The sequence below is a fragment of the Hippocampus zosterae genome, chromosome 2, assembly GCF_025434085.1.
Source record: "Hippocampus zosterae strain Florida chromosome 2, ASM2543408v3, whole genome shotgun sequence".
Taxonomy (NCBI): domain Eukaryota; kingdom Metazoa; phylum Chordata; class Actinopteri; order Syngnathiformes; family Syngnathidae; genus Hippocampus; species Hippocampus zosterae.
This window is the reverse complement of record NC_067452.1, coordinates 29,900,375-29,926,853: the sequence shown is the minus strand read 5'-3', so window position 1 is coordinate 29,926,853 and position 26,479 is coordinate 29,900,375. Positions and strand designations below refer to the sequence as shown.

Genomic DNA, 26,479 nt, shown 5'->3' with positions numbered 1-26,479 from the left:
TGTACAAGGGAGGAATATTGTTGAGAAATATTGATGCTTTCTATAAATGTGACATGATAGTGATGGTATCAAGAGGTGGATTAAGTAGGACTCTTAGGCCCATGTTTTTTTTAAAATCACATTTAACTCATTCACTCCCAAAGACACATTTTTGTCTTTTCTGACTTCACACATTCAATTCCATGGATTTAGGTTTTCTTTTTTCCTAGCTTTTTATTTCCAAGACTGAAAGTATTTTTTTTTAAATGAGTCTGAAAATGGCTGGTACTGAATGAGTTAAGGTCGTTGTTCTGTATCCCGATATTGTAGAAATATGAAATAAAGATAAACAAACAAGTATAATTTCAGAACCCAGGTAGTACTTGTCACCAGTAAAATGTTTTAAAAAATAAAAGCCCAGACATGGTTTGGCGAAAAAACATCTTAAGTTTACTGTGATTTAAGTCAACAGCCTTTTTTGAATAACCTCATTAATGAAAAGGTCAATTTGTGAATTTCTATTCATAAATAATAAAATGACACAAAATAATGTAGGGAGACATCAGTGAATACATTAAACATAATAAATCATTTCAATATACTACAGAGAGGCAACAACAGTAAATTGCACTTTTGATTTAGTATGGAGTCAGAGACACAACGGAAACACACATTTATTTACAGAACACCCCCACCCCCCAAAAATGTCATATTTGGACAAAACTAGACAATCATTTACACTGTACGGCAACAAGCAGGTCTGCATAATTTTACGTCGGTGCAAATTTGTGTTTACATTTGCATTTCATTAATAGGACATTTACAGCCTTCTTTTTTCTTTTGTTTTTCTTTTGTTTGTTTATTGAACATAAAACATACAGTAATAATTTGACAGAAAATAAGGTAGATAAAAAAGTAAAAATAAAGAAATCAGTCTTCATTCAACACACTTTTTCATAAAGAATAACATCTTAACATTCAGTATAATTATGTAAAAGTAATATGCCCAATATATAAGACTGCTTCACTCCCAAAAGATGACAAATTTTATTTGATGGGTACCAAAGTGGGGAAAAAAGGTGAAAGGTGGCAGGAAGTGGCAAGCGTCTTTTTTCCCCGGCAACTAATTAGTTGTCTTGCTGTTTGTGTTTGTGTGTTGAGTGAGCAATAACTTTACAATGTACAGTGGAGAGGGTTGTATTATGCACTACTTTGACATGCATGTATCATTCCAGAATTGGAGGACATTTACTTTACTGTTATTTTACTCATATTGTCCCAAAAAAAACCATCACTCATTGTTTTTTCTCTCATTTTATCAGAAAGCTTTTGAATAATTAGCATAACAGCTGCCACAGCTAGAATGTGCTAATTAGCATTGCCTCAACCCTGTGACTTGAAACTTTTGTTACTGGTAAATGGAGAAATATCTATATTTTAAATAAAATGTTACTTTATTTAAAGCACTTACTCGTGTTTCGAACATGCTTTTCACGTGCTTGAGTTGCGTCAAACAAAAAATATGGCAAATAAAATGGGGCAAATCAAGCTCTAAAATGTTTTTTTTTTAACAACAACAAATGCTGCCTGTGTTTCAAAAGAGATCCTTACAACTATGTTATTTTGATGAATGTTGAAAGCAACGTACCGTTTATTGTGACCCGTTTCTGTAATTAACGGTTCAACTCCTTGATCTTTGACTTGATTACTTTGATTTACTTTGGAGTCAGCCAGTCCTCCATTAAGCGCCTTCAGCTGGTCCAGAATGCCGCTGCTCGCCTCTTGACTGGTACTCGTAAGAGGGAGCACATAACTCCTACTCTGGCATCCCTTCACTGGCTTCCCATTAATTTTAGAGTTATTTTCAAGATCCTCCTCTTTGTTTTCAAATCTCTGAATAATCTCGCGCCACCTTACCTCTCTGAGCTCATCCGCCCCTACACACCTGCCCGGCGCCTCAGGTCTGTGGACCAGTCTTTGTTAGAAGTACCAAGAACTAAACTGATGTACTTCTGTTGCTGGTCCCTCTCTCTGGAATGACCTCCCACTGAACATTCGGCAAGCCTCTTCGCTGCCCATCTTCAAAGCCCTCCTCAAAACTCACTTGTATTCTTTGGCGTTTGACTCGGCATGACTTAGATTTGTTCTTGGTTTTACTGTTTGGTGCTTTCTACCGCCTTTATTACCGATTTGTCTTACTGTTTATTGTGCATGTTAAATTGCTCCATGTACAGCACTTTGTACGCAGCGATGGCTGTTTGAAAGTGCTCTATAAATACTGTGGACTTGACTTGACTTGATTGACTTCTTGTATATAACGGGGACCAGCTGCTATTATATGAGCATAACTATCATTGCTGAAGTTCTTGTTCAATTGTTAGCAACACACACGCAATCAGATGTTTATGTCACAATTTTTGTCACTGAGGGTCCAAGTTCTGGATCGTCTCCAAATCTATGCACATAATCATAAAATGGCAAATGGTGGTGGTGGTGGTGTTTCAGCTTTTGTTTTTCAACGCACTCAAATGGAATCAGTAGGCTGTCTCCTTTATGATGTTGGTGGAGAGGGTGTGGTTGCTGGAGATGCTGAGAGAATGTCGAGTCAGAGGGCCGGGGCGTCTCCTGGGGGAGTGATGGCATGGCATGCACAAGTGCCGCAGCGTGGAGAAGAAGATCTGGCGGAAGGGGGCTGAAACTAAGTTGTAGAGGACGGGGTTGATGGCCGAGCTGACGTAGAAGAGGACGTTGGTCAGCATGTAGAAGTAGTGGTAGAAGTCGTACAGGCTACTGGGATAAAACATAGAAGGATAGGAGTTACCGGTAGTTACTTTCTGGATCACCCCCAACACCCCATTTTAAAGGTCCCGTCTCATTGCAACTCGGCCCATCTTTACTTTCTGTCATTATCCAGAAACAATCAATGCTATCCATCCATCTATTTTCGGTACCGCTTATTCCTCATTAGGGTTGCAGGTGATTTGGAGCCAGGACACATTCAGACAAACAATATTCATACTCGCATTCACACCCATGGGACATTTAGGGCTCTATTTTTGCAACGCGCACAAGGCTAAATCTGCATAACAAATTTGGAGTAGATTAATATTCATGAAACAAGAAATTTGTTAATTCATTAAACAGTCCAGTCCACAAATAAATACGAAGCTAAAACTCGCTGCCAAAATTGCAAAACAATCTGCTGGATGATAACGAGAGCTCTGATGGGTGTGAGCTTGTCCAGGCTTTTATTACCCAGGAGAAAGTCATTTCCAACCTTTACGACCCAATCTCCAGCAGCAACTAATAAAATTACATTGGTTCATATGGAACAGATACTGTACTCCAAGCCCCCCCACAAAAACCCATTACAGCCTTCTGCGCATATACAAAGTGTTTTTAAAAAAAATTCTGTGAATTGGGAATTAAGTGATCTTGCCTAATAATTACGAAATGATGAAGTGAACATTGCGGTGTTGAATTTCTTCCAAAATGTAAAATATCTTATTATATTACCAGAGGTATTAAGTACCTCAGTAGAAATTTTGGTTATCTATACTTTACTGGAGTAATTATTTGTCAGCCTACTTTCGCAAATATCTGTACTTTCTACTCCTTGCGCACACAATAAAAGCGTCCTTACTATTTCATTTGGGATTGTGTTCATTGACCATGAAAACAACTTATAGGTCAATTGTTGGTACTTTTTTTTTAACTTAATGTGCTGTTCAGCTCAATGACAAACAAACAAAACGTATCTGTCAAGTAAACTTGCTCTGCTGAAATTGACCCTAAAAATATAAGGTGTCTGCAAATTTTAGGGTAACAGGAGGGTTATAAATTCATTCATTCATCATTCAACATGGGAGAAAGAACAAGAGCCTAGTGGAGAATTTTAAACGGAGGTAATCCACTCAACAACATCAACTGTCTCATTGGCAAATTCTCTCAACTAATTGCCTTCCAAGATGCGCCGACAGCCGATACATGCTTATATATTGATATGTAATGTGTTCACGTTCAGGCATGCAAAGCTTGCTAATACACAAGGAGAAAAAGAGCCCATCACTCACTCGGACCAGTCGGAAACGTAGCAGAACATGAGGCGGCGGGCGTGATAAGGCAGCCAGCAGACGACGAAGGCTATGACCACCGCTCCTAAACATCAAGAATGCATAGGAAACATGGAACATTTAAGAGAGAAAATGTGACCCCAAAAAATCATGGGGGATACTATTGAATGTTATGTATTTCATTTTATTGTAGTTTAACTTATGAGACCTGAAACAATTGTCAATGTAATCAACACGCAATTGAGAACGGCTGTCTAAGTTAGCGTTTTGAAATGACACTTGCACACGTATAACATGTCAAAGCAGTCTCGTGACACGATTCTGTTGCAAATTCATTTTATCCATCCATCCATCCATTTTCTGATCCGCTTTATCCTCACAAGGGTGCCGGAGCGTAGCCCAGCTGTCTTCGGGCAGTAGGCGGGGGACACCCTGAATCGGTTGCCAGCCAATCGCAGGGCACACAGAGACGAACAACCATCTGCGCTCACACTCATACCTAGGGGGACAATTTAGAGTGTTCAATCAGACTGCCATGCGTGTTTTTGGAATGTGGGAGGAAACCGGAGGACCCGGAGAAAACCCACGCAGGCCCGAGGAGAACATGCAAACTCCATAAAGGAAGGCTGGAGCCAAAATCGAACCCGGTACCTCTGCACTGTGAGTCAACGCGCTAACCACTGGCCTACCGGGTCGCCCAATATTTATTTTAAATGCCACAAAATATGGAATCATTTTCAGTTATGTTAGGATGTGAAAGCAGTCTGACAGCCTAGCAGATAAAACCATATGCTCCCAGTGTACCAATGTTTTTTAAGTGGTAGATTCCTGAGTTTATGCAAACATTCTCCAACCCAATCCGTCAACAACATCCTGACATTTAAATTTATGAATTATATTGTGTTTTAGGAAATCCCTCACTAATCATGTCAACACTTGAATGTGTAACCACAACTCCATGAGTTTGTGTCGTCCACCTTGCGTATTTTTGCCAAGCCTGTTTTGCGCAGACATTTATCTTCCTCGTGGTTTTAAAGCACAGCCTGCTGAACAAATAAACACAATCTAATACCTCAATGAATGACTGCCGCCACGGACCGCGCCTGAAGTGGAAAATCCATGACACTCTATTATAAAAAATACATGAAAAATGAAATGAAAGGCAGCACGGGTGAAATAAGCTTAAGTAAGAATGAGCTGCTTGGCATTAAATGCAAATCGATTATTTGAATCACTGAATGGAACACAAGCTTGTTGTACCTCGAGGAAGTAAATCGTCGGTTGGTCAACTCTCTCCCTGATGAGTAAGATATGTTGCATTGAAAACCCCTCAAACGTAATTCACCGTGCAAAAGGGGACCTCAACTGAGTTTTAAATGTGTCTGGATTGTGTTTCCTGGCCTCGCCGATGGCAAACGTTCATCATGACGTCGAGGGCAGGTGAGAGGTCTCATTTGTCTGCGGCCTTTTGCAGAATGCCGCGCTAGCCGCGCGCTCAGCTTCTCCCGGTTCTCACTGCCACTCAATTTTCACATTCGCCCACGCCATCCTCTCCCCCTGCGGAAGACTGTTGCCTTTTTGGGGGCGGGGGTTAATTCAAGCCGTGAAAAGAACATGCGTAGGAAGTGAAGTTGTGACGGAAGCAGTGTAAAGACGCAAGGCAGCATCACCACAGGTCTTGTCGCTCGTCACAAATGTCGCGACAAATGAGATGCGTGATGTACAACTGCGAATCACGTTGATATGGGCCTCATAATGCAGAGGTGCAGGGTTTGATTCCGGCTCCGGACTTCCTGTGTGGAGTTTGCATATTTTCCTGGGGCCCGCGTGGGTTTTCTCCGGGTAGTCCGGTTTCCTCCCATATTACAAAAACCTGCGTGGCAGGTTAATGGAACACTAAATTATCCCGACGTGTGATTGGGAGTGTCTGTGGTTGTTTGTCTACGTGTGCCTTGCGATTGGCTGGCAACCGGTTCAGGGTGTCCCCCGCCTACTGCCCGAAGACAGCTGAGATAGGCTCCAGCACGTGATGAGGATGAGCGGATCAGAAAATGGATGAATGTATGGATATTCTTCATTTTGGTACAATGACGTGTGATCACATGAGATTCCTGCCTGGTTGGACTCACTTGGACACCGGTGGTGGAAAAGAGTTTATATGTGTAGCTGATTGGTTGATAGATTGAATATTTATTTGTGTATATGTATTTGGTGCGAGCACAATAGACGCCACAAGAACATTTCCCATCACTCAGTCAGGGATGACGGAGGATAAAAATGCAGTAAAGTCAATATTTCTTAGTTTAGTCACTAGCAGTTGGGGTACAAGGACTAAGGAGTCCTGGAGGTTCAAGTATGCGCAAAACGGATATCGGTACGTTCCCACCCGATCCGTCACAGAATGAAGCCTAGACTTACGAAGAACAAGAACCCCATGGCGAAGTGACTGAGCTCGATTGGGCTCCACCGAGACGTTGAGCATGGTGGGATTGCCGCCAACGATGCAGACACGGTTGTCTTGTTCGGCCTCATGGAACATTCGCAACAGATGATTGGCGATGACGCCGTTCAATGCCGAAATGGCCACCATGGGCACCACAAAGGACAAGAAGGCATTCACCTGTTCAGAAAGACACAAGAACAAACATATTAGGTCCCTTTTTTTTTTTTTACCTTCCAAGAAAAATATTCTGGATTGTCCCCAATGCTGTATGCCTTTTGAGACACACCTCCAGATTGAAGGTGGGAAAATGTGGCGCTTTGCAAGTGTAATTTAGATATTTGCTCGGTGTCCTTGAACAAAGTTTCTGATGCAGATTTTAAAAATGCCTTTTACTACTTTTCATGCCCATCAGGTTTTTGCCTTTTTTGTTCTTGAGTTTGACCTGTAAAAGCTTGCATAATACAGATTTTGCCGTGCATTGTAATTCATAGCTGATGTTCCATTAAAAAATAAAATAAAAAATGCCACCTGTTGCCAAACCTAAACCATAATTCATAAACGTTGCTCAATAGATTTCGATATTACAGATTACTGTTATCTTATTCTATGATATTTTGGCTCAACCTTTTTGGGAAAGCCTTATATTATGGTCGGGCTTGCTGACTTGCAACTGTAGCGACAATGTGGAGACCGCATGTGACCGGTGAGGGATGTTGATGCAGGCAGAGACCACGTGGGGTTCTGATGCAGGGAATCATGGATGAAAAATGTTAATGGCTTTAATGAACAGGAAGGCTGTCTTGGAAAGGTTCTCTGACTCCAAGATGGTGAAGATTGATTGAAGCTGAAAAGGGGGTCGGGGGGGGGGGGGGGGGTGGTAAAGCTAGAAGGAGAAATGGCTGGCGTTACAATGAGATGGAACCTCAGGTTTGAAAGGAATATTTACAGTCAGCGGCAACAGTAGGGGTTTAGAATAACGAATGACCTGCTGCTACTTGAGTGATATTGCTTGAGTGACTCCGAAAAATGGCGCCGAGCACTGGTGTTTGGGGTGGGGAGGGGGGTGGGGGGACATCAAATCAAGGTAAAGTCAAGGTTGAGTTGCACTTTCATACCCGTCCCAATTTCACAGGCTTCACGCATGTTGATCAAGTGCAGAGGTCCAATTTGTCTAATTTACCTTCTTGTCTCTGAAGATTTACGACTGACCGCCGGTGGCTCTTCGATAAGATAAAAATACACTACAAGTTAAATGAGAATTTTCTATTGAGGTACTTGGAGTAACGCAATTAAAGATGAGTTCTGCAGGACACACTTGTTTTATTGTTGTTGTTGATGTGCTGACTATTTCATTAGGGCCTTTTGTTGACTAAAGTGAAAATACTGTATTTGTTGAAAATAACATTGTTGTCATTTACCGGTACGTACAGAAGCGTGCGACTGCCATTGCGGAGTAAACAGTTTAGTAGGTTCAACCGTATTTGCTGGAATGTTTAAATATACTTGCACCTATGTTTAAAAGTATTTGTCGGCTAAATGTTAAAATCTTGACACCCCCCGCCCCATCTCTCCCTGCTGCAGACCTGATTCAAATAATGAAGGTTGTTATCTAGCTTCTGCAGACCCTAATCGTTATCTGATCACTTGAATCAGGTGCGTTGCAGCAGGGAGAGATGGAAAATGGACAGGACAGACGCCCTCGAGGAACAGGATCGAAGGTCTTCAATACATTTGAAAATGTAGTTAAGTACATGTCAATATTGTTGATTGATATTTTTTTAGATCAGCAGAGCATTATTTCCGTTTGGTCCACATTGCCATGTGGCATTATGGGAAATAGAAATGCCGAACGGAAATCATCCACGTCCTGACCTACCCTGGAACTGATTCGGGGAGTCGACATTCGTCATTAACGTCGCCATCACCGAATTTACTGTATGCAAGCAGTGAAAAGTTCTAAAATGCTCATAGCTACATCAGCGATCACATGCCTTGCATGGCTAGGAATATTTTCAAAAACTCTCCGTCATAAGGTCACGGCTGCATTTGTTGTCGCTTTGAACGTATATTAATGGCACGAACAACTGTATCACTCTTGGCGTCATTGTTAACGACTGTCTAGAAATTGTGTAGAACATGTGGCACAAATCAACATGTATTAAATACAAATTCATTCCAACTGCCGTAGTAGTTGGCAGTGTTAGACCAGTACTTACTAAGTATGATATCTGTTGTGGCGTCTTAGACAAGTGGCATCAATTTTCACAAAAATCAATGAAAACAACCTATCCAGGGCCGAAATAATTTGAAGTTCTTCATTGTTAAATATTGCTGCAGAATATTGTTGTATAATGGTTTGCAGAAGATGTATGAAGCAATTTAAAATGGAAACTTGCGCTATTGCTCAGAAACGCTGTCGATCTATAATAGTTCCGTAGCCCAAAATCCTGGGCAATTTTGGTCCGAGTAAGTCCCTGACCAACAGTCTCTGTTCATTCACTTTTAACAGGTAATTAGAAGTAATTCGAAACATCATTTTAGTATGACCTTTTTTTTCCATGTGGTCTTTGCCTTTTATTTAAGATGACTGTGAATGAAAGGATTACGATCCATATATTCCAGGTATGAGCCCGAGCTCGATTTGGGTTCACTCAATTTATGAGGCGCTTTCAGAGTAATCCAACTCCCTCTCCCTGCACCCGCCCAAACAACAAATAACAGTCGGGGTTTTTTTTCCCTCCTTCCTAACTTCAATACTTTAGATAGTTAAAAAAAAACATTACTTTTATACTTTATTTTATGAAAACAAAACTGGAATTGGGGCGGCCCGGTAGTCCAGTGGTTAGCACGTCGGCTTCACAGTGCAGAGGTACCGGGTTCGATTTCAGCTCCGGCCTCCCTGTGTGGAGTTTGCATGTTCTCCCCGGGCCTGCGTGGGTTTTCTCCGGGTGCTCCGGTTTCCTCCCACATTCAAAAAACATGCGTGGCAGGCTGATTGAACACTCTAAATTGTCCCTAGGTGTGAGTGTGAGTGCGAATGGTTGTTCGTTTCTGTGTGCCCTGCGATTGGCTGGCAACCGATTCAGGGTGTCCCCCGCCTACTGCCCGAAGACAGCTGGGATAGGCTCCAGCACCCCCCGCGACCCTAGTGAGGATCAAGCGGCTCGGAAGGTGAATGAATGAATGAAAAAAACTGGAATTGATATGTCAACTTCTACTAGTCTTTTTTTGAATTCCAATATCGGTTCGTCTACTTGAGCAATGAATATGAATGACTTTGACACCTCTGCAAATATATAGCTACGCGCAAATTATAATATTATTGACAGTGACGTATAATGATATAGTAATGACTTATAATAATACACCCAATACGTACGGTGTGTGAAACTATAGATTTGTGTACAGTGCTATCACGTTAAATAATCCCTTTTGGCCTTCTTCACTACAATGTGAAGGAAATGAGGATGATGATAACATTTAGCAATACTGTCATCTTTTTTGCTTGTCTCTTTTTTTTAAAAATAATAGTTGCAAGATGAATTGGAAAATGCTCTTAATAGAGCAAAACCCACTTGGCGACGCCACAGACAAAAGTCGTTGCTTTTGCTCGCTACCTTGCTTGCACCCAAGTCCACACATGTGCACATAAAATAAAAGCACAACCATCACAATAAAGGAACTCCATATTTTATTAATTCATGTGTCACATGTTTCTTCGGATACGTCGCCCGGGCCGTACTTTGCCCATGTCTGCCCTAAAGTATAAACGGAAGTGTATTTTTTTTTTTTTCAAACACCGCAACTAAACACACAACTCGTAAATTGATCCTCAAGTCCTTTTGGACAACCTCCCATCGTGCATGACCCCGACGCCTGCTGCACATCCTGATACAGATATGAACCTATTGAGTCCGGATGACCTCTTGATACGGAAGCATTGCATATGTACATATAAAGCGTGTATATATCTGACATTGGCAAGCACCCTGACAACGTCCCGCGGATCTGTTGACAAAAGCTGCCAGAGGCCGGCACCCCCTTCTCGACCTCCACATGCCTGTGTTGATCACAGCCATTCGCACCTTCTTTCGACGTTGTCCTCACTCAACTCTTCTTTCACGAGCTGACTACTCTCATTACTACGTGCAAGCTCGGTGTGAGCTCACTCGCTTCCATGCCTCTGAGGTGTCCGTCTGGACGGAGCTGCGTGAGTATCAACACTCGGTGTTGAACAGCCGGGAAATGGGTGCTTCAGGGGGCGTTTTTCATTCTGTTAAGTGAGTCATTATGCAATCGGAGCAACGATTAGAAAAATGTTGAAAAATCTCATCTTACGTGTACTCTTGACGAAACCTATTACATACTGAATGCAGCCCCCTCGTAAAGCACGACGGCGCACAGTGAGGCGCATGTTGCAGAGACAACATGCCTTAGTCGACAGAAGTTTCGTGTCTTCACAGTCCGACATGTTTAAGTTTTTCTAATGCATACAAATGGTTAGTAATGTACACAATTCCTGTTTCCATCCCAAATCAGCCCCAAAAAGTGATGATTATAATCACATTAATGTTCAAATGAAAGTATGGTGCAGCGCAAAAATCTTCACACTGACATGTCACTCTTCAATAAAAAGCACGCATCTTGTTTTGACATCTTAACATTGTTCGCGAACATACAAATGCACCTGTGTGTATTTTCATTTTATTTAAATTTTGTTTTTTACATTTGCTCAATTAAAAAAATGTGTACAATATTTAGGGGGAAAACACAATCCATTTTTGGTTTACGGAAGTCTATAAGTTGTGTTTGATATTCTTGAAATTCAATACAGTAAAGCCTTTCGATTGTCTTCGACCAAAATATATGTCTCTTAGGTTATTGGAAGAATACAAATTATCTTTGATGTTTACATCATAGTTGGCGCTTTGAAAACTATAAATTGTATTTGCCAAACGTGTCCGTTAGTTCAGTGATACCCAAACGGTGCGCGTTGGCACTCTGGTGTGCCGTTCGGCGTGCCACGGAAAATGATCCTGGTTTAATTTTTCCAAAAATGGCTATTTATTAACTCGGAATACACTTTTCCTCCACTTATCTAGCTGTGCGATTAGCATAGCGTGTAAGGCAGAACAGTTCAATGGTTTTCCATTTGTAAACAAATGCGTATTTCAGGAAACATATTTTGTCCTGAAAAGTCAAAATTGCTTCAGTCAATCGATACTTCAGAATAAAGCTGCTTTCGCATTGAAAAAAACGCCAACAACCCAAAAAGGTAATAAGAGGCAGCAAATCCCCCCTCCCCTCCCTGCAGTCTGTGACAAGCCATTCCCTAAGCCTGAGCCATCCCGACTCTGTCCCCACCGATTTATAGTCTAAAATGATCATTTAAAGACAGTATGTAGCGGAGACCATGCGCCCTTCAGGATAGCCCCATTTCATTCACATGGTTTTTCACCTTCATAAATGCATTAAATGAAGGAAGGAAAAAAAAGAGAGCGCAGTTCCGGCTATAGCTGTTTTTTTTTTCTTCCCACAGTTTTGACTTGAAAGGCACTGCATCAAATCATTGTCAAATAAAAGGCATCCAAAGTCACCACACAACTGGGGAAATTGATTTCCTGTTCACCCCTCCATCAGAATCATGAATTCTAACACACATTTGTCTTCCTCCTCTGCATGAGGCGTAAAAAGTGAAGCGTGGCTGAAAGGAACGCAATTGAGATCGACTGTACTCGGCCAGCACAGAAAAAAACTGATGCAGTTAGAGGCGTCTGCGCTCTATCACTGTTGCGTGAGGCCAGGCAGTTCACATCGTTTGGGATAATATTTGGAAGGTGTCCATTAGTCACAGTGTTATTTTAAAGGTTTCCCTGGACAAAGCTGATAAATTAGGAGACTCTAACATGCCCACGGAGGCCCTACCTTGTAATGTTTTACAGTGGCTTAAGTATTCCATTTTGGTAAATGTTTTTTTTTTCTCTGTTCTTGTTCATATTTGTCGTAAATGATTCCTAAATTATGCTCCGGAACGACACCGCTATCTCTACTGACTGTCGATGCCTTCATATCTTTAGCCAATAACAACAACTTGAACAACAATTGTACTGCATCATTGCAATTGTACTACATAGAATTATCATTAGTCCCGTCTTTTTATATTTCCATAGTCCTTTCACACCATTTTTTTCTGTGGTGAAGTGGGGCCTATCCAAAATGAGTTTGGGCTGGGGTAGATCATAGACTGGAGCTCAAATTCAAACCCAGGACAGCTTGACATTGAGGCGGGCATGGGTATCATAATCGATTAATCGATCATCAAGAATTTAGGCTAATTGTTTGTTGATTGAGGAAATATTATGGGCGGCCTGGTGATCGAGTGGTTAGCGCGTCAACCTCACATTGCTGAGGCGCTGGGTTCGATCCCAGCTCTGACCTTCCTGTGTGGAGTTTGCATGTTCTCCCTGTGCCTGCGTGGGTTTTCTCCGGGTACTCTGGTTTCCTCCCATATTCCAAAAACATGCATGGCAGGCTAATTGAACACTCTAAATTGTTCCTAGGTGTGATTGTGAGCGCGGATGGTTGTTCGTCTCTGTGTGCCCTGCGATTGGATGGCAATCAGTTCAGGGAGTCCCCATCCAACTGCCCGAAGGCAGCTCGATTAGGCTCCGGCACCCTCCGCGACCCTTGAGGTTAGTTCTCATAAGACGCACTTGCTCACTAGAAGGGGGCTCGCTTCGGAGGAGGCCATTTAGGAATCGGAACGACTCGTGATAAGAGGCGTGATGAACGATAAGGCACAAATGGGAACCATTCAGGGCGTGGTGAGACAGCGAGGTGGATTTGTAGAAGTGCGTCAGATTGGTGAAAGTGACAAATGTGCAAGCAAACCTCTGCATTTGGGATTTGCTGTTTGGGACTTCACATGCCTTCAAAGAAGTCAATGTGTGTTTCAGCGTTGAAAACTTCCTCGGTGCAATGACTCCTTGAGCTTCTTGTGTAATGAAGAAATATTCCTCCAGCTAATCTCCATTAATTGTCTAACTTCCTGAGTGGGGGTGTTTGCGTGCTCTCAACAACCAGTTGAGGGCCTATTTATCTTTTCCTGCGGCAGCGTGCTCTCATAAATGCGGTGGCCCGGTTCTTTTTATCCAAATAAACATCGATCTCACTTTTAAGCAGGGAGCAATGCAAATATTTACACAATGTGACATTGCTTTTACAAAAGGCTCCCCGCAGACGATAGAGAACATCGCATGTAGTGTTTTATTGTCACGTATGGAAGCAAGACCTTTGTAATTGCATCTGGTTGTTGGTGTTCTTGGTTCTCCCAGATTTGTGTGGAAGCAGCGACATTCACCTCATTGCTGTCATGTTTTAAAATACAATGGGTTGACATATTCAAAGTCTCTTGCTCTTTGGAGAGTCTGCCCTTTTGAGAGACTTACATTTGATTTATTGGTTGGAAATCAGTTTTGTCATTTTGATCAGGGACTGGCGTGACGACACGTTTCCGTGACAGCGGTGATGATGATGACTTTACTTTTTCAGTGAATGTCTCCCTTGGTTTGGAAACGGTCTGAGTATGACAAATGATGATCGCATTTAACTGCAACTTCGAAATGACTTAATTCCTCACACTAATTAAACCCCAGCAATCTCCCTTTCCATTTGGTGATCACAGTACTGCTCGGATACAAATTTGTTTATTCTCCAACCGTTTCTGATCCCGGCGCTAGATTAGTCGGCGGGCTGATAGCTCGTAGCATCTACTTCTGTGCATGTGGTGAACAGCATTCGGTGAAGGATAATGATGATCACAATTCATCGGTTTATTGGTGCCTTTCAGGGCACCCAAGGACACCGTACAAACAGAGGAAAAGAAAAATGAGCAGTCCAATAAAAATAATTGGACATAAAATATCAATCAAATTAGCAAGTGATTTGGACAACAAAGTGGGCAATGATAAATGACTGATGCCAGAGTGAGCGTGCCGTCAGGAATGAGTGTGATTTAAGTCTTGATCCGAAGAGGTTTAATAAGTCTGCATTAGGGATGTCCTGAGAATAATTTGTGAGAGACATTTTTTCTGTCATTTATCGCCTTTGATATGAATTAGCCTTGAACCCCTTGGACAAAGATGACACTGTCGACACATGGGCTCTGGATTTGCGGCCAGGAGAAGTCTGGCACAAGGCACGGCAGCTGTATAGGACTCCGTCTATTTTCTATTCCGCTTATCCTTATGAGGGTTGTGCTGGAGCCTATCCCAACCGTCTTCGGGCAGTAGGTGGGGCGGCACCCTGAACTGGTCGTCAGCCAATCGCAGCACATACAAAGACGAACAACCGTTCATAATCACAACACAATCACACCAAGGGACAATCTAGAGCAAGGGTGTCAAACTCATTTTTGTGGTGGGCCACATTTTAGTTCTCGTTTCGTTTGGAGGGCTGTTATAACTGAAACCAAATTAAAAAAAAGTCAATAACGGGTTATTCAACCATTGTTTTAGAGGGATTTGGTTACAAGAAAAATGCTTTTTAAAATGTCTCTTATTTATTCATTCATTCATTCATTCATCTTCCGAGCCGCTTGATCCTCACTAGGGTCGCGGGGGGTGCTGGAGCCTATCCCAGCTGTCTTCGGGCAGCAGGTGGGGGACACCCCGAATCGGTTGCCAGCCAATCACAGGGCACACAGAGACGAACAACCATTCGCACTCACATTCACACCTAGGGACAATTTAGAGTGTTCAATCAGCCTGCCATGCATGTTTTTGGAACGTGGGAGGAAACCGGAGCACCCGGAGAAAACCCACGCAGGCCCGGGGAGAACATGCAAACTCCACACAGGGAGGCCGGAGCTGGAATCGAACCCGGTACCTCTGCACTGTGAAGCCGAAGTGCTAACCACTGGACTACCGGGCCGCCCTCTTATTTATTACATTTCAGAATTTTAAATTTTGGTGGAGATTTTAGCAAGCATTATGGAAGTTGGCATGTTTGATTTGCTTTTGCGGGCCACATAAAAAGACGTGGCGGGCCAGATCTGGCCCCCGGGCCATGAGTTTGACACCAGTGATCTAGAGTGTTCTATTAACCTGCCACGCATGTTTTTGGAATGTGGGAGGAAACCCGGAGAAAACCCACGGAGCCACAGAGAGGAAATACAAACTCCACAAAGAGAGGCCGGAGCCGGAATCAAACCCTGCATCTCTGCACTGTGTGTCTGACATGCTAACCAGCCAACCAGCGTGCCATCCTGCAAAGGATTCATTTTTGTTATTTCTGTAGATCTGTGGTGCAGCATGACACATTTTAAACAGGCCGTTTTAAGCCGCAGTCCATGTGAACACAGCAGACTTCTTTCGCTGCCAATCAAAGCAGCTCCTTTCACTCTCTGCATACGAAGCTCACCGTATTGAAAACATACACAACGGAACTGCAAGCACATCTCCATGGGTGGGTGAGATAAAGTTGATTTTTGCACTTGGGAGATTCATTCCACCTTGATCAGATTTGTCCCCAAACCAACCGCCACGCCCCACATAGCTGTGTTGCAAATTTCAAAAGATATATCATAAAGATGGTAATGATAACAATACTACCGATATTTAATTCACCAAACTGATTTTTGCAATGATTCAAAGAATGCATGCTTGCTGTTGTCACATGCCATGAAATACGATGACATCCTCCACACAGCTTCTAATCGCTCTGCCTCTTGGGTTAACGTGGCAATGACATTGATGTTATTCTCCTCCTTACAAGCCAGGATAGCATCCACCACGGTTATGAAACGGTTCCTTCTGGCAACAATTAAAACGAATTTGAGGGGATTCATCTGTTTTGTTTGTGATCCAACAAGGTCTAGTCGGGTTCCTGTTTAGGTTAACCACACACGAGGCGACCGGACGTCATGCAGTCAGGAATGATGTTAACACCCACATTATGCACTCGCAACAAAGAAGGAGATGAAGTGTTACTAGAGACTATTAGTTTCGGTGAATGTGATGTTTATCCACTCAACAGGCACACATGTGAAGGGAAGTATCTGTGATTGTGTTGATAATTTGAATTCAATTTTTTTAATTTTTATTGAAACGTCTGTTGTGTGTTGCGGTAAACAATTCTAAACGTGTGTTCTTTTTGAATGTCTTTCTAAGTGTGTAGGTAGTATTCAGCAGGTGAAAGCACTGATTACTGTATCTCAAGCTGTTATTCCACCTGTGAGCTGGGTCACAACCTCTGGTCGTGTCACCATGTGTCGCCAACGTGAGCTGCAAATCATCAGTCAGTGCAACTTGGCCAATTGGACTGTTGACCTGATTCAGAAAGATTGCAACTATGGATTGAGTAGCTGAGGAGGTGTCTTGGTATCTCAAACCATTATTCCACCTGTGAGCTGAGTCACAAATTTGACACCTCTGGTCGTGTCACCATGTGTCGCCAACGTGAGCTGAGAGCAAATCATCAGTGAGTGCAACTAGGCCAATTGGACTGTTGACTCAGGAATATTGCAACTATGGATTGAGTATCTGAGGAGGTGTCTTGGGTGCAAAAGAGAGAGTGTTGCTTCCTGTCAGTGACAGATGACAAGTCATGGAAGCTTTCCAGGAACGTGGGCACACGTTAAAGTAGCAGAGTATGGTACTCGTAGCTATCAGTGGTTTACACTCATTTGCATGCTCCTGATGTTCGCATATTGTGTCCCCTTGTCATGTACCGTATTTTCCGCACTATAAGGCGCACCGAGAAGCATTCAATTTTCTCAAAAATCGACTGTGCGCGTTATAAATGATGCGCCTTATAAAGGTATGGATCCACTGTATATTCTGATTACTTGGACGTAGTATTTGAAATGTTCTGCAAAGCACTTTGTTACAGCTGCAGTGTTTGGGAAAGCTCTATGGAAATACATCTAAATAAATAAAATTGTATTCCCTTTCGCACAGCTCCATTTAGCGGATGCAAAATGCAACCGCAGTCACTATTGGAGCGTCTTTTCTATGCACCTAACAATAAGGTGCGCCTTATATTTGAAAACGGTTTTAAAACAGCTCTCAGTCTGATGCCATACAGTTGTACACCAATGCAAGTTACAATAACATCCAAATTGTAAAATTGATATCTCTGGTGTCAATCAAAACTGAACATTATTGACAAAATATTTCTTATATTAAACATCAATAAATTATGCTGGTTGAGTTCATGTTGTCACCAGTGATTGTGCATATCAATATAAAATTGTATAACTATTCTGTGACCTAAAAATAACTACGAAGTTAAGTACGGCTACATTGGCATACAAAATACTAATAAATTAGATAATTTCTACTCAAATAGAAACGGATGTTCACATTAACTGTGCCAAAGTCCACAGTGGTAATTCTGATAAGAAAGGTAAAGAAAGATGACTGTTTTCAGGATTGTGATAAAACAGTCATTGCAGCACATAATATAATACACTGCTTGCCACCAGAAATTAGATCCAATAGGACAGAAAGTGCCAAAATCTGCAGAGAATAGAGTATGCACTTTTGAATCTATATGGTCCTTATGCTTAATGCGCTTACAGCTCCTTATGTTTTGAATTGGTACTGGACACTTAAAATTTAAAGTCAAGGGTGAATACATGAGGGCATACAGTAAATATCGCGGTATTGGATTTTGTCAACACTTGACATGTACAACCATGTGACAAAACAAAACAGACATTTTAGCAAGCCATAAAAGCAATACCTAAATGTGTTTTGCAATTGAAATTCATAGTTTTGCACAAAGTGAAGTGAAGTGTGTACACAGCAGGAGTCACTCTGTGCAATAACAACAAACCTGCAAGCCTTTAAGTGCACACGGCGGTCCTCGAAACGCACTGCACGTTAAATGGAAACATCATCTGACCATTTTCGAGAGCGCATATCCTGCTCAGCGGCGCGAGAAGCTGGAGCTTAGGCCAGCTGACTTCAAGTGAAATGTGGTCAACACCCAAGTCCGGTCGCCAGTCAATCACAAGGCACATACGGTACAGAGACAGACAACCACACACACACAGTCACACTTTCCTTGACTGGGAAATGAACCCACACCGCCTGCAGCGAAGTTGGGCGAGGGAAACGCCACGACACCATCACTGTCAAAATACATTTGAAATAACTTAGCTGAGTCGACAACACTGAGTTGAATCCATTTTAGTTTCTCAAATTGATATTATGCTGTAATTATTGCTCATTCTATTCAAAAGAATACTTTTACTTTTAAATGACAAAAGACCTTGCAGGTCCCAGAATACTTCACGAGAGCACAGGGAGAGCAAGCAGCAATGGATAAACATTTTTGCTTTGGATTGACTTTTTTTGCATCACCTTTTCCGAGACGAAGGAGCAGCCTCGGCGAGGGGTGTGAAGAGCTGAAAATACACCAGGGGTTGAATGACATAAGGAGACTCACCTTTTATAGCTGGAAGACTCCAGTGACGACATACACCTCTTAACCTGTTGTGTTTAATTGCTTTTATGTTTTGCTTGTCTTTTTCCATTTGTGTGACAGCTAAAAAGTGAGCTGCGTGAAGTCTGACCAAAATCATATTTGCATTAATTAGAGTAGACCTAAGTTTTCTTGTTTTGCTTGTATGACAGTCAAGAATGTTGCATTTTTGCTTTTACCTGTAGCCTAAAGTTTTCTGAAGTTTGCCCTGAACATATTAAAACAACATCATTATCATGATTGCCAATTGGTAAAATTCTTTAGCGGTCAACCTGTGTTCCAAAATGGATTGTTTTGGACAACACAATTAGGGCTTAAAACAAGTGTTATTTATTTTTGATTTATTGCTTTTGTTCAGTAGCATAACATTTTAACGCTTCTGGAAACGACCTTTCTAAAACTCCGCTGGGTTTGCCCTTCTCTATACTGTTTTATTTTCAAGTGCTCAAATGCTGTGGACAAAGATAAATAAAATCATAATTCAGACTTTTACACCGTACTGTGTCTGCTTTGTGAGATAGATAGACAGACACCTAGCTACCTAGCTAGCTCGCTGATAGATGGAAAGCTAGCTAGACAGAGAGAGAGAGAGAGAGAGAGAGAGAGAGAGAGAGTGGGAGATGTGTCAGAAAAATTCCAGGAATCGTGGCAAAAGACTGTATTTTAAACCCAAACTGCAATTGATTTTGCCTCCTCAATGTGAGCCCAACACTCACACCATAATTTCTTTAAAGTGGGGAAAATGTTTAAAGATGCGGAAGACTTCGAAATGGTTGACGATCAAAGATTGTCTGAGCACATCTATTGTGTTAAGGCAGCAAAGGTTAATGATCTTTTGAAGAGCTTTTTTCAATTATTTATGTTGCCTGCTGCCTTTTCACCTGCCCATAGTTGAATTTTCCCCACACACAATGCTTCTCTGACCCCAGTGTCAATCGAGGTTGACGAAACATGCTTTGGGGGTGGGATCGTACACCAGCTTACACAGCATCCTCTCTTACTCATTTATAAAATGTTATTGCAGCGATTTGATGACTTTCTGCTCGAGACCACAGTCCAATAGCCGAATGTCCTCAGCCTGGAATGAAGCCCGAGAGATTTTATATAGAGCTGTTGGACATAACATCAATGTTCATTTCCATTGCATGAAACAGTATTGTGTGGTCAAAAATGACTCCCTTCGGGTAATGGCAATTTGCTGAACCCAGTGGCCTTCGTAAAAAGCATCGGAGGATAAAAAATGGTTACCCACTATATTAGGTCAGCGGAGTGATGAGCCGTAGCAAGTTCACATTGAGGTTGTGTGTGGGGGGGGGGGGGGGGGGGGGGGGAAGCTTGTAGCTTTTCTAAGTGTATGGATGTTTTTGTAAAATTATGTATGTCACAAAATGTGTCAGCACAATTTTGGTGTGTTTTGTGGAATAAAGTGCTGAGTAGAGCCATGCGATGATTCAACATCAATATGTATCGCGATCGATATCAATAGAAAATACCTGCGATAAAATTTTCAAGACACAACATCGACATTGACACAACAAGTCACATTGACACAACAAGTCACAACATCAAAAAAAAACAAAAAAACGTCCAGTTGGGCCCCCGGCAAGCACGTTCGTAATTACTCTCCGAGCGTGCATGGTAACTGCGACCTTTTAGAAACTCGGTTGCAATGCTCAAAATTGCCTTTCGGTTGTTCAGAGTGTCCCCAAAAACAAAGTGCCCGGTACTAGCACTAGGCGCTCCGAGTGGATCTTAGTTTTACTGTTTTGTGCTTTCATTGAACTATCAAGGGTACGATCATACTGCTTTGGGGTACTCTGGCAAATAATATTTTTTTGCAGTGCTCTGCATAAGCAGAAACTTTGCCCATTTAACTAAATTACAATGTATACAAAAACAGTTTTTGTTTTTTTGGGTGGAGTAATTTTAAATAGGTTTTAAAATATCGATAATTGTCAATATTAGCTCATATGAAATACTTTTTTCATCCATCTTGCCTAGCCAGAACATTTTGTGCGACGAGGCATATTATTCCGACAAATGTTTGTTGAATTCCAAATCATACATTGACATTTGACTTTAGGCTTTTAATTGTGCCTCTGTGTATGGTTTGGTATACCAACATTCAGGAGTAGCTATTCACCTTTTCCATTTCTGTGCTCATTGTCCTGCCTGCCAGTTGTATGGGAGGAAAACAACAGCAATCACAGATAAAAATGACACTTGAAGAAAAAAACCCCCACTGGAGTAGCAAACCCCAGACAGATGACAGTGATGGAAAGCCCCCTCGACGAACCATTTGGCAGCGATCCTGCGAGTTAATGTCTCTTGCCCTCTCGCCTCATCCCAAGGCTCCAGCTGGGTGACAAAGCCCCACAGAACAAGTCACCTCATCGTTACTTCCTCACTTATCACAAATCTAGTTGGGCTCCTGAGTCGATGTCAAGGGTGTGCACTGGAAACAATATCAGGGAAATTGGAGCAATCATTTCGACACAGCTTCAACGTGTACCAAGGGTACACAATGGCCTTGAGAAGGGCCTTGTTTATTTTACTCGAACGATTGCAGAATGCGATGTGAGCCAGAGAATGGTATCTACTGTAAATAAAATGCATTTACATAGCACGTAAAAATATGCAGCATGTTATTGGTAGTAAGCCTCTGGTTCATTCCCTGAAGCCCTCGGAAGACGCAACGACGTTAAAGCTTTTATCGAATAAAGGATCAAGTGTAATGTTGTCATGATTCGGTTTAAGGACCAACAGGTGGCAGTGTAGGGCTCCCCTGGCAGCTGCACACCTGTTGGTCATTAGGTAATCAGGCCTTTAAAAGGACTCCCAGCCCGAAGACTCATCATTGTTGCTTCTTGCTACTGTCATGTGAGTTTCAGTTATGTTTAGTTCATTGTTATGTTTTAGCTTCAGTCCTGTTTTGGTCATGTTTTTGTTATTGAGAGTTTTTAGTTTCTGCCGTGGTTTTTTGTTTGTTTGTTACTTTGGACTTTGTTTAGGATTTAGTTTTTTGGGGTCCACCACCACCTTGCTACGTGACAAATGTTGGCTGACATGAGCTCATGTCCATTGCGCAGCATTTTTTATTTTTATTTTTATAATTAATGTCTCAATGATTGATTCAACAATCTTGCTGGACACATTTGAGCATAGCTGCAATGTGAAAGTGTCCAGCACATTGATGATCCAAGTTAGGCCTTGGCAGGGGTCTGTGCTCCACTGGGAGTTATTTCTGTTAGTTACTGATTTCCCTAAAATGTTAAGGAGGGACTGGGAAGGAACAAAGTCAAAGTGTCCGATTGTTATTATCGTGGGCTAACAACACAGTATGTGAAGTATAGATTTTGAAAATGGATAGCTATGTATCCATTGGTGCTTAATTGTATTGTCACTTCAAGCTTGGACAATTTGGAGTTCAAAACATGCCTCCGAAGTCGCAGCAAAATTTTGGTTGGAGGTCTGACTTTTGACATGCGATGTCATGTGAGGCGCCAGCTGAGTGAGGACTCGGAATGAAGGCGGCGATGTATAAAGTGTCACTAACGGAACGAGAAAAAGGAGCTGCTCCACAGTGAGCCGTCTTTCTGTGGTGACACTCGCATCTCAGACACGGCCCGGTTGTGCGGGTGAAAGATTTTTCTGATTGACGTGTCATTGGTTCTGTATTTTATTTTTCACATCTCAATTCAAGTTACGAATGTTAACATGTTTACTTGCACATTGCTTAAGGCCTGGTACACACATAAAGACAGTCAGGCTGTTTTTGTCCCGTACGCAACCCTCGTGAGGATAAGCAGTTCAGAAAATGGATGTTAGATGTCCTATAAGATTATCTTTTGGACTCAGGTGTGTTGAGAGTGAATTTGCCCCAATAATAGGGTCCGAAAGTAGTCAGGGCGAGCACTCTCTTAAATGTTGAATCTGTTCAATATGTATAACCAAAAATCTATTTGTGCTGGGAAAGCTGACGACTCTCAAATCATTCGATGCCATTAAGTGTGACGTGAACGAAATGAAACAAAATTGGCCCTACCTGATCGTTTTGGTTTTTTTTTTTGTGGTGGTGGTTGAGGGGTGGGGGGATAAGTTCCATAAACGGCAAGACGTATTTTCCAAAGCAAGTCTTTTGTTGCCAATATCGCTATCTTACAACGGTCTTGCCTTCGGTCAACTTAGGAAGGAATTATCAACACATACCCTGAAATGTCTACTTGTTTCGTGTTTGTGAGATCTAGCAAGAGCCCTCCCTCGGAGTTTGAGATTCTTGACCACTTGTGGAACAGAGTCTTCATAAAAATGGTGTTCTGTGTCGAGTTTATTGCAGAATACCACACACAAGCCGATGAAAATGATGAAATACCCCCCCCCCCCCCCCCCCCGCCCCCATATACCGGATATTGATGTGTGGTGTTTGTCACAGATTTAAAAAAAAAAAAAAAAGATTTGAAAAATCCTTATGTGTGTTCCGGGCTTTAGAGTGATATAATTGTAATGTGTAAATTTAGCAAAAATGCCAGGCGGCAAAAGTACTCACACACTGTACAAAAATGTTACTCTGGTAAAAGTAGAAGACTGATTCAACTCATTTACTTATGTAAAAATATTAAAGCATAACTCTCAAATGTTTTTAAGCGCATTTTTTAAATAAAGGTTAGACAGTGCCTATTCAATTCATACCAACTACTCTGAACGCAAAATATAGGTTCCATCCATCCGTTTTCCGATCCGCTTGATCCTCACAAGAGTCACAGGGGTGCTGGAGCCTATCCCAGCTGTCTTCTGGCAGTGGGCGGGGGGCACCCTGAACCGGTCGCCAGCCAGTCGCAGGGCACAGAGACGAACAACCATCTGCGCTCCTGCTCACACGTAGGGACAATTTGGAGTGTTCAATCAGCCTGCCGATGCGTGTTTTTAGAATGTGGGAGGAAAGCGGAGTACCCGGAGAAAGGAAGAACATGTAAACTCCACACAGGAAGTGTGTGGAGTTTAGCCAGAGCTGGAATTGAACCAACAACCCCTGCACTGTGAGGTCGATGCGCTCACCATGCACCACCGGGCTGCCAAATACAGTTTCCTTGATTTATTAACTTGTAATAAACGATTGCCATGTCAAGTCTTATAAGTAAAACAAAACATCAAAACAAAATGCGAAAGGGAATCAACAGGTATGAGCAAATGAAAATCTTGCCGTTAACCAACATGCCAAAGCCACGTCAAGTCAACCCATAACAAAACACGCGTAGGCAGCGAATTCAAATCGGCACGCGGCATGACCCACCTGGAGCACCGTCTTCATGGTGACGGGGGCCACGGTGGCGGTGCAGATGTTCTCGTCCTGGCGCGTCTCCTGGCCCATGATGAAAAGCATCGGCGTGGACAGCGCGAAGGAGGCGATCCACATGCCGCTGATCAGCTTCTTGGTGCGGCTACGGGACATGATGCTCTTGGCTTTGAACGGGTGGCAGATGGCCATGTAGCGCTCCACGCTCAGCGAGGCGATGTTGAACGCCGTGGCGTACGAGCAGCTGTCGCGCAGGTAGTAGTAGCCTCGGCACACCGCGTCCCCGAACACCCACGGGTGGTGGAACCAGATGAAGTTGTACAGCTCGATGGGCATGGAGAGCACGAGGATGAGCAGGTCGGACACGGCCAGGCTGGCCAGGTGGTAGTGGACGGTGCTCTGCAAGTTCTGCAGACTCTTTTTGCTCAGGAGGGTGTACAAAGTGATGGAGTTGCCCAACGAGCCCACGGCGAACAGAAGCAGGTAGATGATGGTCACGATCACTTTGGAATAAACGTCCGTGTTCACTTCCAAGTCCTCCCTCTCCTCCGGATCAAGGTCGGCGGTGCTATTGTAGAAGACGGAATGATTCCAGAAAAAGATCTGCGCCAGGCCACCGCGGTGCGTTAAGTTGAAATCCATGTCTCGCCCCTTTTGCGCATGCAAGAATCTCCAAATGAGCTTGTTCTTGAAACTAGTCGATAACTGAGAACAGTTGCCTCGCATATCAGAGGACGCGGTCCGGTGTAGGGAGGACAGAGTAGAGAGCAGCGTTTATATTTTGCACCCAGGAGGCGTGCACCATGCAATTGGGCGCTGCTGTGATGACGCAAGAGTTGATTATTTGCACTTCTTTCCCATTCAGGACAAACTTCATTCACAGTGCAAAACGAATAATAATCATTAAAAAAACATGTTATTTGTTTTACCCCGCACCCAATGTAAATTGATCTCTATTTTTTTTAAATATATTGAATCACGAACAGCCTACAGCAATGACAACGGTTATTTAGAATTCAGTGTGTGTGTGTGTGTGGGGGGGGGGTATTTAAGTAGTAAAACTCTGCATTACACGAATGCAGAAAAGGGAAGCTCATTGCAATAATAAACATGTGAGCGGAGGTGGTACATGGCTGTGCAACATCTTCAGCGGCGGAAATTTCTGCCCATATATTTGAGTGATCTGATCTTGCTTCCAAATACAACATCAGTTTGATAGGAAACATGCTTGGACTGAATATGTCAATTAATATGTAGATGTTAGATGTTACGAGCTCAACTATCAATACAGGGATAATATCAATATATAGGAAAATGGATACCAACATTATTTGTCATCTAAGCACAACTTTCATTTCAACCAAAACACAAATATATATTTTATTTGAGGGCGGCAGGGTGTTCGACTGGTTAGCATATCTGCTTCACAGTGCAGGGGTGCATGGTTTGATTTTCTCCATGGACTCCGGTTTCCTCCCTCATTCCAAAAACATGCGTGGCAGGTTAACGGAACACTCTAAATTGTCCCGAGATGTGACTGTGAGCACAAATGGCTGTTTGTCTACGTGTGCCCTGCGATCGACTGCCAACCAGTTCAGATGTACGGCGCCTATTGCCCGAAGATGGCTTTGTTAGGGTCCAGCATCCCTTGTGAGGATAAACGGATCAGAAAATGGATGCATGGATGAATTTTATTTGAACAAGCATGCTAGCAAACGGCTAATCATGTTTTTTTTCTTGCGAGAGGGTATCCGGAAATGTATTACATTTTTCAAACACACGTCAACTTGAATGTATTCTCCTTTAGGACCACTTATTATATTTGAAATTAACCTCCTGCTGAGATGCTTATTTTTGCAATTATCTTAGTCAGAAGCTTGGTTATGGACGGCTAACTTATTCTTTGTCATGATCACGTTCTGTTCCTGTCCAGCAGTTGACAGAGGCGTTCCCAGTTTTCCTGCGGCACACCAGTTTCCCCCCCCCCCCCCCCATGTTTTTTTGTCTCCTGCCTTTGCTTATGTTCTTCGTTATTCAAATAAGTAGTTATTGGTGTGTTTCAGTGCATCCGCAGTTTGTTCTCCACGCGGTTTGATCTATCTTATACTTTTGTTCCAAGCTATTTTCGTTGGTGGTTTTTTTTTCCTTGCCTTGTTTGCTTCACATTATTCCTGGCTTGTTGTCCAGCGTCGTTATTTGTAC

General features: G+C 42.5%; 1 protein-coding gene and 2 long non-coding RNA genes across 4 annotated transcripts in view; 1 reads left to right on the top strand and 2 right to left on the bottom strand.

The window, feature by feature from the left end:
* The window catches only part of LOC127596759 (uncharacterized), a 202,889-nt gene that overhangs the window by 136,505 nt on the left and 39,905 nt on the right, over positions 1 to 26,479 (bottom strand). The gene's annotated exons all lie outside the window — the stretch shown is intronic.
* The window catches only part of LOC127596760 (uncharacterized), a 51,644-nt gene that overhangs the window by 18,167 nt on the left and 6,998 nt on the right, over positions 1 to 26,479 (top strand). The gene's annotated exons all lie outside the window — the stretch shown is intronic.
* On the bottom strand, positions 1,996 to 25,203 carry ntsr1 (neurotensin receptor 1 (high affinity)). Of its 2 annotated transcripts, none has more exons than XM_052059513.1 (4): positions 24,275 to 25,203; positions 6,471 to 6,672; positions 4,053 to 4,137; positions 1,996 to 2,766 (listed from the first exon to the last, which is right to left on the bottom strand). In XM_052059513.1, exons 1-4 carry the CDS (start codon positions 25,001 to 25,003, stop codon positions 2,514 to 2,516), a joined length of 1,269 nt encoding a protein of 422 aa, XP_051915473.1. In that variant the 5' UTR covers positions 25,004 to 25,203; the 3' UTR covers positions 1,996 to 2,513. The 2 variants fall into 2 exon arrangements, with proteins under 2 accessions (XP_051915473.1, XP_051915472.1); XM_052059512.1 differs by having other exon boundaries at positions 1,996 to 2,769; positions 24,275 to 25,197.